Source organism: Gymnodraco acuticeps, unplaced genomic scaffold (assembly GCF_902827175.1).
Source record: "Gymnodraco acuticeps unplaced genomic scaffold, fGymAcu1.1, whole genome shotgun sequence".
In the NCBI taxonomy this organism is placed as follows: domain Eukaryota; kingdom Metazoa; phylum Chordata; class Actinopteri; order Perciformes; family Bathydraconidae; genus Gymnodraco; species Gymnodraco acuticeps.
In genome coordinates, this window is record NW_022990961.1 from 22,282 (window position 1) to 37,500 (window position 15,219).

Genomic DNA, 15,219 nt, shown 5'->3' on the forward strand with positions numbered 1-15,219 from the left:
GCTCGCTCAGAGGCTGTTTCATGTCGGGGGGGTGCTGCTCGCTCCGTAGGGGGGGTTGAAGGGTTGAAGGGCCGGTGTGTGTGTGTGCGTGTGTGTGTGTGTTGTTTGCTCCGGGGTTTTGGTGGCACTGACCGTACGCCGGTCAATGAGCTGAACCCATCCAACACGGAGCGTACCACTTCTGAACTGCTGGAGGGGGGGGGGGGGGGAGGAGTAGCAGGGGCAACGTGACGGTGACGCAAACACCCCTACATTGTGAAGGAATGGGCGCGTCCAGATGTGCGCTACTTTTCAGGAGGGTCACAATGAAACCTGTTGTTCTCTAAAACGAGTATTTTTTTTAAAGAAAAACGGAATGAACGATACAACTTCAAGATGAGGACATTATTATAAGATTTAAAAGGTGATGGATTTGATGGAAGTATTGTTTTTTTTATATACCTAGTTTTGTTTTGGGGGAAATGTTATATTCACAGGAAGAAATGGTCTGACTCCAAACCAGATATGGCACATTTTTACTTGGAATTGACAAAATATGGCACCACTATTCAAAATATTGAAAATAATAAGGCAATCAAGACCAAAATGTCTTTCTATATTGTTTAAACATCCTTATTATTACTTTCTCCCTTACTCAATGCACTCTGATGCAATGTACAATTTTAACTTTATACCTTTAATCGTCTATTTAAAAGGTACGTCTATTCTATGCTATTTTAAGTTTGTTGATGTATTTTACTGGTTACATTACATGTCACTTGTTAGACGCTTTTATCCAAAGCGACTTCCATACTCAATACTGTGGGCAATCCCCACAGGAGCAATCTGTGTCTTCAGGGACACAACGACATGCTGACTGCAGTGGGGTTCGAACCTATGCCCCCCTGATCCCAACACCATCGCACAATCCACTGCACCACACGCCTTCCTACTTAATGTATATCAATTGTCTGTGAGTTTTTCAAGAGATGTCTACTGTGAAGCACTTTGAACTGCAAGTCTTGTATGAAAGGTACATATAAAGATTATTATTATCGTCCCTCTATTTTGTTCGACCTACGATAAATGAACTGCATTGCTTTGCTATCAGCTTTCATCTAACTTTACATTTACTACTGCTTAGAATTTTCTTTTCATTTTGTATCTCAGTTTTTTCCTTGTGTCTTTGTTGTGATTTGGTTTTCAAAATACCAGTTTCTATTCAGAACTGTTATGGAAATCTTAGAGTCAACACTGTGGAGATTCACAAGTTCAGACAGATCAAAAATAAATGGTGAAACAGACAGAGTTGTATTTCTGGTTATTTATTTGAAGCTTCAAATACATAAGGCACAATACAAAGACACAGGTCTCACAGAGTATATGAAAGGGCATCTGTTTAATGAAATAAGCCGATAGATAAAAAGTATTAAAATACTGGGGTGGTACAAGTTCAACTGATATTGATAGCAACACCAATTGCAGCACAAATAGCAAGAGTGCAGTTTCAGTGATTACCCTCATAGCAGCTGCTGCAGAAGGAGTTTTATTGCTAGCGCTCACATAAAGTAATAATATCATTAGTAATCATGGTAGCAGTATTACAGTGGTTGCATTAGCAGAATCAATTCGACTGTAATGTGTTTCATTAACCCACACATTGCTGCATCAGCGTTATTTGTATTTATTTCCCACATTGCTCTCTTATATTCCACATACAGCTACAGTGCCATCTAGTGGTGCTACAGGACACTCAGGTGAACTCTGTCCAAGAGCAAGGCAGTGATTGATCGCTAGACCTCCAAGCAGCTTCTTAACCTTACACACAGTCATCAAATGATGCATTAATGGCTATTTCGTGCACACGCTGAGAGATACTGCACTTTCTGCAATTAGGATATCCGTCTTACAAGCAGGTCGGAGAATCAGAAGGTGGTCTGGAGGATAACCTCTAAAGAAAATGTGCATTTTAACAACAATGTTAAGAAAGCAACAGTATAATGCACGTGGACATGGGATGAATGGGCTGCAACACACAAAGAATACAAATGACGCCCTTGCACGAACCAAAGAGGTATGCAGAGTGTGGAGCTGAGGAGGTGGGGGGACTTCAGCGACATGCTTTTATGAAATATCTGCACTCCAGTCCCGTATTAGTTTGTATGAGACACTTAGTTTAATGCCCTGCATGAATATTTAACTGTTGTTTTAAGAGCGTCACTGTGCTCAGAGGCAGAGAGAGAATATAGAAGAGGGAAAGCAAACAATAGAGCGAATCACAAACTCACAAACGCTGGCCTAATGTCTCGTTAAAAACACAGTATGCATACATTAAAGTGAGAGCATTCGCCAATAAGCACTATTTATTTGGGTAATTCCATAATCCCCTTCTAGTTCATTACATGAAAATAAGGCTGTAAAACCACGTCATGGAAAGAGTATAATCCTGAGCTTTAACTCCATTTAAATGCATCCAGTCCTGGAGCCTTATCGCTGTCCTGCAGCCTGTAGAAACTCAGCTAAAGCGTACAGAGACTTTCAGGCAGAACCTTGGGGAGCTTCTTATCTTCCGTACATTTTAAGCGAATCAATGGTTCTGTACTCCGTATTTCAAAGCTACGCACAAAGCCATTGATTGAGAAAAAGTGTAAATAAACCTAAAAGCAGAAAACGAGACGTGTGTCAGGCGCAGTGTCATCAGTCCTCGCCCGCCTGCAGGACAGGATGCAGGTGAGGACGTCATTGGATGGTGAGATAGCCAAACTGCCGCTAAAACACGTCAAATACCTCCCTGCTGTCTTACACTGTTGCTATAGGCAACTGTGATTGACAGCAGGGGGCTAACCTCAGCAGTTTCCTCTCATCATCAAGGCCTCAGTCATGCGCTGGGTTTCCGTCAATGAGCTGAACACCTGGGCAACAAAGAGAGACCGTATCAGTGTGTGAGAAAGGGAGAAAATACAATATATACAAGTATAAACACATGTATTATTCAGCAACGTGTGAAAGTTGGAAATCTGAGACTAAATCATGACATAAAGTAGAGACACTACATACTGATATACATCTGAACATCAGCAGGAGAGGACTCTTTAAAATAGAGACACTACATACTGATATACACCTGGACATCAGCAGGAGAGAACTCTTTAAAGTAGAGACACTACATACTGATATACACCTGAACATCAGCAGTAGAGGACTCTTTAAAGTAGAGACACTACATACTGATATACACCTGAACATCAGCAGTAGAGGACTCTTTAAAATAGAGACACTACATACTGATATACACCTGAACATCAGCAGGAGAGGACTCTTTAAAGTGGAGACACTACATACTGATATACACCTGAACATCAGCAGGAGAGGACTCTTTAAAATAGAGACACTACATACTGATATACACCTGAACATCAGCAGGAGAGGACTCTTTAAAGTAGAGACACTACATACTGATATACACCTGAACATCAGCAGGAGAGAACTCTTTAAAGTAGAGACTCTACATACTGATATACACCTGAACATCAGCAGGAGAGGACTCTTTAAAGTAGAGACACTACATACTGATATACACCTGAACATCAGCAGGAGAGGACTCTTTAAAGTAGAGACTCTACATACTGATATACACCTGGACATCAGCAGGAGAGGACTCTTTAAAATAGAGACACTACATACTGATATACACCTGGACATCAGCAGGAGAGGACTCTTTAAAGTAGAGACACTACATACTGATATACACCTGGACATCAGCAGGAGAGGACTCTTTAAAATAGAGACACTACATACTGATATACACCTGGACATCAGCAGGAGAGGACTCTTTAAAGTAGAGACACTACATTCTGATATACACCTGAACATCAGCAGGAGAGGACTCTTTAAAGTAGAGACACTACATACTGATATGAACCTGAACATCAGCAGGAGAGGACTCTTTAAAGTAGAGACACTACATACTGATATACACCTGAACATCAGCAGGAGAGGACTCTTTAAAGTAGAGACACTACATACTGATATACACCTGAACATCAGCAGGAGAGGACTCTTTAAAGTAGAGACACTACATACTGATATACACCTGAACATCAGCAGGAGAGGACTCTTTAAAGTAGAGACACTACATACTGATATACACCTGAACATCAGCAGGAGAGGACTCTTTAAAGTAGAGACACTACATTCTGATATGGAACCTGAAAATGAGTATAGTAATGTGTCCTTTAAGTGATTTAAATCTAAAAACTCTAACCTGTTGATCATGCAGTCATTAAAGGTTGATTACAGCTTCCCTCAGAGCATCAATAACAGGATCAATCAGTCCAGCAGGATCTACGATGAACCATTAAACTGCATCTCAAAACCCTTTCTTAGCTGATATTGCCAGGACCTCTATTTAACACCCGATTCAAAGCCTTATTAATTAAGTTTAGAAAGTGTTGAGTATTAACCCGCTCATGTACTGCGAGGTCAGTCTCCACTGAGAGGTTTATTAAATATAGCTATGAATAATTCAGACGGGCAGCATTCAGAGCAGGAAACTCATTTGAATCTGCTGCTCTGGCATTGACCCCAGACACTCGAGCTTTTTCCAAGGACGACACATGGTAATATCTCAAAACAGACTTCTCAGCACAGTGTGAATAGAGCGAGACTGGACATAGAGGAGGTGACAGGGAATTAATGCTGCTGGGGGGGAAATGTATTGTGGGGGGGGTCACCATATTGTGCCTTGAAGGGATGGTGCAGATTGTTAGAAGTGGGGTATTTTTCAGTGATTGGATGAAGTTGATGGATTCAAAAAGTAGACAGGAGTAAAGGCAGAGAAGTAAATCAACGTAATTCTGTGGACGGGGGTTGTGGAAAAACTTATTTTAGCCACCTAACAAAAGGCTAAAAAAAATCTGTCTCATATTCAGAACGACTTTTCACTGTCTGACTTTTCTTTGAGACTCTTTCTTACTTTCCCCAAAGCAACCAGAGTCCATTGAAATAATAAGAAATGTAACTCACATGACACAAAAGTAGCTGGTCTACCATATAATCTATTGGTTATTTAATATGTGTAACTGGTGGAGGTATACCAGCAATTCCTCCTTACTGTGAGGGAAAATGTATGTTTTTTTTAAATGATATTGCCTTAGCAAGAACATAGATAACGACTACAGTTCCATGTTGAAAAGAGTAATCTATGGCAAGCAAAAGTGGTCAAAAAGGATATTGATATATTGCATACATTTCAACTGCGATTGCATTTTCAGGTGGCTAAAATAAAAATGTTGACTCCTATGCTACTCCACTTTAAACTATCTTTACTATCCCTTTAATAGCCGTCATAGTGCAGCTGTTTTTATGCAAAAGTGTGGAAGAATGCTGCAGAGGATTCTGACCTGGGCGGACCCGGGTTGGAGGCCCACTGTGGCGTCCAGCTGTTGTTTGGTGAGTCCACCTTTCATCGCTGCGACGAAGCCTTGGAGGATGTCTCCAGCGTTCGGGCCCAGGATGTGGACACCAAGCACTCGCTCCTGTGGAGGAACAGCAGGTTATACGTGGGTTCACTAAAGTTTAAATCAGATAAACAATGTCATGTTAGACACGAAAAGTCTCTGAGTCTGAAGCAGGATCGGCATCACATCCCAAAACCATCCCAGTTAAATAGCTTGTGAATCATATCTAAACTGGGTCCGAATGAAACAAATATATATCTATGTCCATTTAAGTTCCTTAACGGCAAAGTCATTGTTCAAGTTGAGCTTCTGTTCTTTAAAGGTCACCTATTATGCAAAATCCACTTCTTCAAGTCTCTTCTACATCAACATGTATCCCCACTTCTCCATGTCTCTTCTACATCAACATGTGTCCCCTCTTCTTCATGTCTCTTCTACATCAACATGTGTCCCCTCTTCTTCATGTCTCTTCTACATCAACATGTGTCCCCTCTTCTTCATGTCTCTTCTACATCAACATGTGTCCTCTCTTCTCCATGTCTCTTCTACATCAACATGTGTCCCCTCTTCTTCATGTCTCTTCTACATCAACATGTGTCCCCTCTTCTTCATGTCTCTTCTACATCAACATGTGTCCCCTCTTCTTCATGTCTCTTCTACATCAACATGTGTCCCCTCTGTGGAAAGAGACTCTAAAAAGTTTCAGGAACAAAGATTCTCTCTCTTTTTGTCCTGATCCATCCACGATGTTTTGTCTTGTGTAACCATTAGCCAATCACCAACCAAGGTAACCCCCCCCCCCCCCCCCCCCCACCTTATCACCTGAATCTCCTCCTAGAGCACCATTGTGTTCTTTGTAACCAAACATCTCTCAGAGGGGCGTGGGGAGGGGCTCCTTATTTTCATCTAAAGTAACAGACAGAGAATCAGCACTTTGGAAACAGGGCTGAAACAGAGGGGATTATGGGTAATGCTGCAATGATCTGTTTGGGGTTTCAGCCAATCAGAGACATGTTTGTATATATCTGAGTCCTATAATATATTGATGAAAAACAGTATACTAGGGGAACTTAAAGTCAAGCCTCTGTTCTTCAAATGCTTTAAATGGCGGCATTGTATTTTAATTGTGACCCAGCCAGGGAATAAAGTGATAATGAGAATATTGATATTAACACAGTTACCAGCAGTTGGCAGAGAGGCCTTCTGAAATGCAGTTACCTCGAGGTGGGCCAAATCAACTGTGGAAAGGGCTATGACACATATGACGAAGCTGTGGGTGGAATAATGCGGGGAGAACTATTGCACACTTTGAGGCATAATGATTAAATATCTCAGGAGAAAAAACAAAGAATCTGATTATAGAGAGGCGAAGTGTGCGGGGGCTTCATTTACATATTAGATATTAGATATGATTGGATGGTGATATCTAATCATATGCAGGAGGAGCACTTTATATTGGATCAGGCAATACTTCTTCATTATGCTCCTCACTTTATTTCGCTAATGTGTCCGTCACATAGTGGAGAAATTCCAGGGTGTACAAATAAATAACTATTTTGGAGGTTAAAATCAGATTTAAGGGTAAATATTTTCTATTTTAAGGGTGTTTAAACGTGCACTTAAGATTTGTGGTTGATTATGTTTTGTTGTTTTTGTATTTGAAACAGAATTTGAAGCGTATTGCAGAAATTCAATACTTGTTTTGTTTAGTTTTTACTGAGTATTTGAAGACAAAGTGTTACATTATACTATATTGTAGTGTTATTAAAATTGCATGCTCTTGAAATCAATAATATAATAATTTTGCAGTATTTTTTGTATAATGGCAGGAATACGGTTATGGCAAAAATACCCTGACATAATGTGATATTATTTTGGGGACTTAAACCAAAAACAAAGAGCTGAAGACACCTTAAAAGCCAAAGTGAACTGTTGAGTTTGTATCACTCTTTACACAACGCAAAGTTTTTGGAGCAATTGTTAATATTAGAATATTGATTAGAGCAGCTTTTTAAAAAGAAAATCCTACCTGCTCAGGGATGTGGCAGATGACTTTCACGTAGCAGGAGTATTTATTCCTGGCAGGAAGTTCCCACTCCAGCGGCCAGTAGTAGCTGTGATACACCTGCAGGAGGAAGGACATTTAGAATTTAGAGTGTGTGTGTGTGTGTGTGTGTGTGTGTGTGCACAGTGTTGTGATCTGCTGCGTTTCCTCCGCCTGAATCCAGAGAGCAGGGATGGATAACACAGCCTGAAACATCCCCAGTGGTGCATCCTAAATCACCTGAATCCACTGTGGGTTGTAAAACACTCTCTTCTCACCGTCTATATTAGATTTATGTGTGTGTGTGTGTGTGTGTGTGTGTGTGTGTGTGTGTGTGTGTGTGTGTGTGTGTGTGTGTATGTGTGTGTGTATGTGGGTGTGTGTGTGTGTGGACTAGCATTACTATACTTGTGGGGACCTAAATCTGTTTACATAGTCACGTGTGGGGACTCGCCTCCCTTATGGGGACAAATTGGAGGTCCCCATGAGAGGAATCATTAATTTTAGGGTGAAGACTTGGTTAGGTTTAGGAATAGGGTAAGGGTTAGGGTTAGGCATGTGTTGGTTATGGTTAAGGTTAGGATAAGTCTCCAGGAAATGCATGTAAGTCAATGTAATGTCCCCTGAAGTGATGTATACATGGTATGTGTGTGTGTGTGTGTGTGTGTGTGTGTGTGTGTGTGTGTGTGTGTGTGAGTGTGTGTGTGTGTGTGTGTGTGTGTACCTCGACACTGGCTTCTCCAAATGTTGTATTGGCCTTCTCCTCAGTCAGACCACAGGCAGCATACTCCATTTGAGTCAGCACAACAATGGGAACATTGGTGTAATCACACTGTGAATGATACGTTAGATTAGCTCAAATAATGTCAAACTTTATTGTCTCGTATGCAGCATCTGATCACAACCACCATTTCAAAAAAGAAAAAACTCTAAATGCATTAAAAGAATCCAACAAAAAACAACACAAACCTGGTCATAAAATCAATAGTTTTAGTGTTAAAATGATGCAAACAAGTACAAAGTGTGTACCAAGGTGGTGTCTATGAGGGGCCGTTTAGTCCAAAATTCAAACTAACCTCGCACACACACTACTGAAATACTCTCACATTCACTGCTGAACACCTCACACCCAGGGCCGCCTTAATGCACGGTCTGACCTGGGTTGAAGCCCAGGGGCCTACGGAGATCAGGGGCCTATCATGAGCCAATACACAAAAAAAAATTTTTTAAAAGTGTTTTATTTCGGATGTTCTTAATTTTTATTTAAATAAACAAAGTCTTGGCTTTCAGAATAAGAAACTTTTATTTCCAAAATCACACGATAAATACATTTTTGAAGCTTGTAAAGGGAAGAAGACAGCTCTCCCTCTCCCTCTGCTGTTCTGCTGTTCCCCTCCCTCCGCTGACATTATGAATGTAAGAGTATAGTAATCATAGATAACACGGCAGGGTCCGTGACAGTTTGTTTTCATCTGGTTTCAAATAAACAAAGTCTTGGCTTTCAGAATATTAAACTTGTTTCGGCAAATTCAGATGATAAATACAGCTTTGAAGCTTCGGCATAATTACAAGTGGAGAACGGAGTAACTTGACGTCACAGCAGGCACAACAACAGCCGGTGTTTCTCCTGAGGGTTTTCCCCGGGAAACAAACACAATCAGAATGAGAATATGTTTCACATGTGACTTATTCAAATTGCGAGTGATTGAGTGACAGATAAAGGTTGTTTAGGAGAAAAAGTTTGAGAAGAAAAAGTTTGAGAGTGGCGCTCGGAAAAGGAAATTGTTGAGGGAAAAGGAGTTTCGAGACAAGCAGCTATTACAAAACATACCGAAGCTTACAGGTTATTTTAAACCTGTAGGCCAGGATGAGGAGGAAGGACAGGTGAGTTCTGTACCGAGCGGCAGCGGTGCCGGCCTTGGAGCCAAGTAGGCCGTCTGGTTCTGATAGCGATGGAGTAGCGGGAGAGGAAAAACAGACAGGAGGGATGTTGGAGGAGATGGGAGGACGACGAGGACTTGCTACGTGGAGGGGAGCCAACGGCAACCGGACAAATACATGAGGGAGGCCCGATACGTCACTCATCTGGAGGAGAGGACCAGGCGCACATAGAGCAGAGTGGAGAAGTGCGATCACAGAGCCTGCCGAGGCTATAAAGGACTTTGATTTGTTATTTAAATAGGGGGCCTACAAAACCTAAAAAAAAAAAAAGCCCCAGGGCCTGATGGCAGGTTAAGGCGGGCTTGCTCACACCTCACACACAGCTGAACATTAACCTCACACACACACACACACACAGCTGAACATTAACCTCACACACACTATGGGAACAATGGTGTAATAATCACACTGTGGATGACACGTTATATTAGCTCAAATAAAGTCAGACTTATTGTCTCATATGCAGCTTCTGGATCACAACCACACTTTAAAAAATCCACCGGAAAAAGAAAATAAATCCAACAAAACACAACGTAAACTTGGTCATCAAATCAAATGTACAAAGTGTGTACCAAGGTGGTGTCTCCTCTGAAGAGCCGTCGAGCCAGCAGCGTCCCAGCATGCACTGCGAGGCCGGTGGTGGAGGGGCGTCCATGCTGCACTGATCCGACGGCGTAAATATGATCCACATCGGTCTGATCCCTCTCGTTCACCAGGATCCTGCCACTGCTGCACAGATGAAACACACAGGAACTTCATTCCATTTCAATTCAAGGCTTTATTGTCATGCGCACATTACAGTAGCTACAGTGTAGACAGGTCAATGAAACACGTTGGTCACAGGCTTCTCCAACAGTGCAACACATATATAGGACATATAACTAATAAAACAGATAAAATAGTGCAAGTAAATACAAATAAAGAAGGACATGCTGTGCAAACATCTGGGTCAAAGTGAGAGTGAGAGAGGTTTAACACACTCTGGGCTGCACTGCACTCCAACACACTCCAGACCAAGGTCACTAGTGGAGGCTTTTCTTCCAACGCTGAGCAGCACCTGAACACAGAGACACGTTGAGACACCGGGATGTTGTCCTGAAGAAATGACGATTGAAACTAATAGGATAAGATATGATAACATAAGATAATAAATGTTTGCGTTGCAGCAGCATAAAACGACAAGGCATTGCACATAAGAGAAATTAAAAGACATAAACAATCCAAAATGTAAATATCTCAAATAGAAATTTTAAAAAAGTCAAACATATACATGTGGAAATACAAGGATGTAGAAGCGTACCGTGTCAAAGTCTCTCTCAGTTTGGCCTTCTGCGGTGATGATGGTGACTCGAAGTCGTCCCTTAGAAGACTGTGTTGATGTTGAAGAACCACCTAATAGAATAGAATATGTAACGTACCTAATCTGGTTATAACTTGTTAATTAACTTGTAAAATGCTGCCAGTTTCAGACCCCAAAGTTACATTTCTATTCCCTCTAATGCACACATCTACCTATATCTATTCTTCATTACTTCCCTATCCTGCCTGTGGCTTTGAAAACTGTTCACAGATAAAGTTTCACTTGTTTAAAAATGGCTTACCAACCCCTTAAACAGCGGGTCACTGCCGTTTGTGATAAATGATCCTCAAAGCGGAGGAAATAGTGCATTTGGTGCCGCCTTTGTTCAGCAGTGGATTAATCTTCATTTGGTGCTCTAGTAAATATTTATAGAAGCAGTATGGTGTGTGTGTGTGTGTGTGTGTGTGTGTGTGTGTGTGTGTGTGTGTGTGTGGGTGTGTGTGTGTGTGTGTGTGTGTGTGTGTGTGTGTGTGTGAGGCCTAGAATTATTATACTTGTGGGGACCTAAATCTGTCTACACAGTCACGTGTGGGGACTCGCCTCCCTTATGGGGACAAAATGGAGGTCCCCATAAGGGGAATCATTAATTTTAGGGTGAAGACTTGGTTAGGTTAAGGGTAAGGGTTAGGCATGTGTTGGTTCTGGTTAAGGTTAGGATAAGTCTCCAGGAAATGCATGTAAGTCAATGTAATGTCCCCTGAAGTGATGTATACATGGTGTGTGTGTGTGTGTGTGTGTGTGTGTGTGCGTGTGTGTGTGTGTGTGTGTGTGTGTGTGTGTGTGTCATCCATTGCAACTGCGAGGCTAATTTATGTTTTTCAACAGTTTTTTGACAACAATGGAGCTTTATGGCATGAAGGGATTGTAAGATTTACTGTATGAGGTTTATAAACACAAAATACTACCATCATATCAGCGCATTTCGCCTCTAAACTATTTGTATCACAGGGAGCCATTTCTTCAAATGTATTATTCTATGTAACATTTTCCAGATTTACTTAAAGGGGACCTATCATGCAAAATGCACTTTTGTACGTCTTTTATACATGAATATGTGTCCACGGTGTGTCAGGGAACTCACCAAGTGTCAGAAAACACAACCCTCTCTCTTTTCCTCTATACCCAAATCTCTAAAATCGGGGCGGCAACGGATTTGATACAGACTGATACAGATTTGAATTTTTCTGACGTCAGAAAAGGGGTGCTCCGCCTATATGGGCCACTCTCCACCTACGACGCTGTAGTACATATGCCAGGCCTGTAGGTGGCGCTGTAGTCTGCCACAAAAGCAGCGAAGAAGACTTCTCACAGAATCAGCCCTTACAAAAACAGGGCTGGAAAAGAGCAAAATGAGGCATGGCTAAAATGCATGATCTGTTTGGTATTTTGTAAATAAAACTTCACAGACATGTTTATAGGTATGGCCCTACAATATATTTTCAAATATAGCATGATAGGTCCACTTTAACTTATATATGCCCAAACCCTGCACATTATATGTATGTGCTCTAAATCTACACCTTATCAAAAGACATGTATTCATATTTATACATTAATCTATATTGATCTGATATGTGTGTTTATTGAAACCTCATGCTACTCTTCTCCTCTTCCTTACTTTCTGGTTGGATGCTAACTGCATTCGTTGTACTGTGCAATGACAATAAACTTGAACCTAATCTAAATGTAATCTAATAAGAAATGTTATCAGTTGCCTTACCTGAAACGTCCTCCTTAGCTTCAGTCTTCTCCACCTGACACAGAGAAGCAAAACAACATTTAAAGAAAGCTCATTTCAAGTTAGAATCCTTCCTGTCTTTGTCTTTATCATTACCTTGGCGAGTGTACACTTGTGAAGCGTTTCCACTCCACTGACGATCATGTGGTTTTCAATCTTCTCCGCCATCTTCTGATCAAACCCCGGCAGCAGGTCCGGCTGCAGGAGGACGGTGACCGGCAGGCCGAGGCCAAACAGGAAGTCAGCGAACTCCAAACCCTCAGAAGACCCGCCCACAACCAGGGTCCGACCTGGAGAGTGAGGCAGGGAGAGGAGGTCCTCACTGTGGGGGAGAGGGGGGAGGAAGACTCTATTTATAAGGTGGTATAGGTGGGAGAAGTACTCAGATTGTGTACTTGAGTAAAAGTAGAAGTACTCAGATCTTGTACTTGAGTAAAAGTAGAAGTACTCGGATCTTGGACTTGAGTAAAAGTAGAAGTACTCAGATCTTGTACTTGAGTAAAAGTAGAAGTACTCAGATCTTGTACTTGAGTAAAAGTAGAAGTACTCAGATCTTGTACTTGAGTAAAAGTAGAAATACTCAGATCTTGTACTTGAGTAAAAGTAGAAATACTCAGATCTTGTACTTGAGTAAAAGTAGAAGTACTCAGATATTGTTCCAATGTAAAAGTAGAAGTACTCAGTTCTTGTAATTGAGTAAAAGTAGAAGTACTCAGATCTTGTACTTGAGTAAAAGTAGAAATACTCAGATCTTGTACTTGAGTAAAAGTAGAAATACTCAGATCTTGTACTTGAGTAAAAGTAGAAATACTCAGATCTTGTACTTGAGTAAAAGTAGAAGTACTCAGATATTGTTCCAATGTAAAAGTAGAAGTACTCAGTTCTTGTACTTGAGTAAAAGTAGAAGTACTCAGGTCTTGTACTTGAGTAAAAGTAGAAGTACCAGAGTGTAGGAATACTCTGTTACAGTAAAAGTCCTGCATTCAAAATGTTCCTCAAGTGAAAGTAGAAAAGTATTCTCATCAAAATATAGTGAAAGTAGCGACAGTAAAAGTAGTCGTTGTGCAGATTGGTCCATTTCAGAATAATATATATGATATGTTTTATAATGATTGATCATGAAAGTGTTCTCAAAGCTGGTAAAGGTGCAGCTAGTTTGAATGACTTTGTATACTGCAGGGTAGCTGGTGAATTTACTCCAGGTGGAACTAAAGTCTGATTTAACACTTGATTATATTTCACATCATTCATCCACATCTGTGAAGCAACTGAAGGTATTAAATACATGTAGTGGAGGAAAAGTACTCTGTTTTTAAAGAGACTGTTGTTTTTATCGGGGCACAATGTAACGTTTGAGTGCTGGTTGACCTGGTCACGCAGTGCTCTCTGGCCCCAGGTATGTCCAGATACTGAGGTCTGTCTCCTGTAGCGATGACGATGATCTCTGCTTTCAGACGCCTCTTCCTCCCGTTCACTTCTGTCACCTGATTCAACACAAACAAGAAAAAAGCATATCTCAGCGATATTGCAAATATTGTAGATTCTTATAGGTGGTTTTTCTATTAACATTTAAGCTAGCGAAGTTGAACTCAACAAATAAGACAAAAAAATATGAAATTTAAACAAGTGTGGTAGAGAAAGGGACTCAATTTGATTACATGAAAAGAGGCAAATATCAGGGCTAAATGAGGGATGGAACCAGGCCCAAATATATATAAAAGTATATCAGTATGTAGTGTCTCTACTTTAAAGAGTCCTCTCCTGCTGATATTCAGGTGTATATCAGTATGTAGTGTCTCTACTTTAAAGAGTCCTCTCCTGCTGATGTTCAGGTGTATATCAGTATGTAGTGTCTCTACTTTAAAGGGTCCTCTCCTGCTGATGTTCAGGTGTATATCAGTATGTAGTGTCTCTACTTTAAAGAGTCCTCTCCTGCTGATGTTCAGGTGTATATCAGTATGTAGTGTCTCTACTTTAAAGAGTCCTCTCCTGCTGATGTTCAGGTGTATATCAGTATGTAGTGTCTCTACTTTAAAGAGTCCTCTCCTGCTAATGTTCAGGTGTATATCAGTATGTAGTGTCTCTACTTTAAAGAGTCCTCTCCTCCTGATGTTCAAGTGTATATCAGTATGTAGTGTCTCTACTTTAAAGAGTCCTCTCCTGCTAAGGTTCAGGTGTATATCAGTATGTAGCGTCTCTACTTTAAAGAGTCCTCTCCTGCTGATGTTCAGGTGTATATCAGTATGTAGTGTCTCTACTTTAAAGAGTCCTCTCCTGCTCATGTTCAGGTGCATATCAGTATTTAGAGTCTATACTTTAAAGAGTCCTCCCCTGCTGATGTTCAGGTGTATATCAGTATGTAGAGTCTCTACTTTAAAGAGTCCTCTCCTGCTGATGTTCAGGTGTATATCAGTATGTAGTGTCTCTACTTTAAAGAGTCCTCTCCTGCTGATGTTCAGGTGTATATCAGTATGTAGTGTCTCTACTTTAAAGAGTCCTCTCCTGCTGATGTGCAGGTGTATATCAGTATGTAGTGTCTCGACTTTAAAGAGTCCTCTCCTGCTGATGTTCAGGTGTATATCAGTATGTAGTGTCTCTGCTTTAAAGAGTCCTCTCCTGCTGATGTTCAGGTGTATATCAGTATGTAGTGTCTCTACTTTAAAGAGTCCTCTCCTGCTGATGTTCAGGTGTATATCAG

At 40.9% G+C, this 15,219-nt stretch overlaps 1 protein-coding gene across 1 annotated transcript in view; it reads right to left on the reverse strand.

Moving 5' to 3' along the window:
• Nucleotides 1–1,287: 1,287 nt before the first annotated feature.
• LOC117558784 (thioredoxin reductase 1, cytoplasmic-like) overlaps nucleotides 1,288–15,219 on the reverse strand; it is a 19,315-nt gene continuing 5,383 nt past the window's right edge. Inside the window, exons 6-15 of the mRNA XM_034235170.1 lie at nucleotides 13,890–14,005; nucleotides 12,618–12,843; nucleotides 12,504–12,537; nucleotides 10,724–10,815; nucleotides 10,404–10,480; nucleotides 9,996–10,152; nucleotides 8,207–8,314; nucleotides 7,468–7,563; nucleotides 5,382–5,516; nucleotides 1,288–2,891 (exon numbers count right to left, since the gene is read on the reverse strand). Coding sequence (XP_034091061.1) covers nucleotides 2,826–2,891; nucleotides 5,382–5,516; nucleotides 7,468–7,563; nucleotides 8,207–8,314; nucleotides 9,996–10,152; nucleotides 10,404–10,480; nucleotides 10,724–10,815; nucleotides 12,504–12,537; nucleotides 12,618–12,843; nucleotides 13,890–14,005 — 1,107 coding nt within the window. The 3' untranslated portion in view covers nucleotides 1,288–2,825. The remainder of the gene's footprint in view (nucleotides 2,892–5,381; nucleotides 5,517–7,467; nucleotides 7,564–8,206; nucleotides 8,315–9,995; nucleotides 10,153–10,403; nucleotides 10,481–10,723; nucleotides 10,816–12,503; nucleotides 12,538–12,617; nucleotides 12,844–13,889; nucleotides 14,006–15,219) is intronic.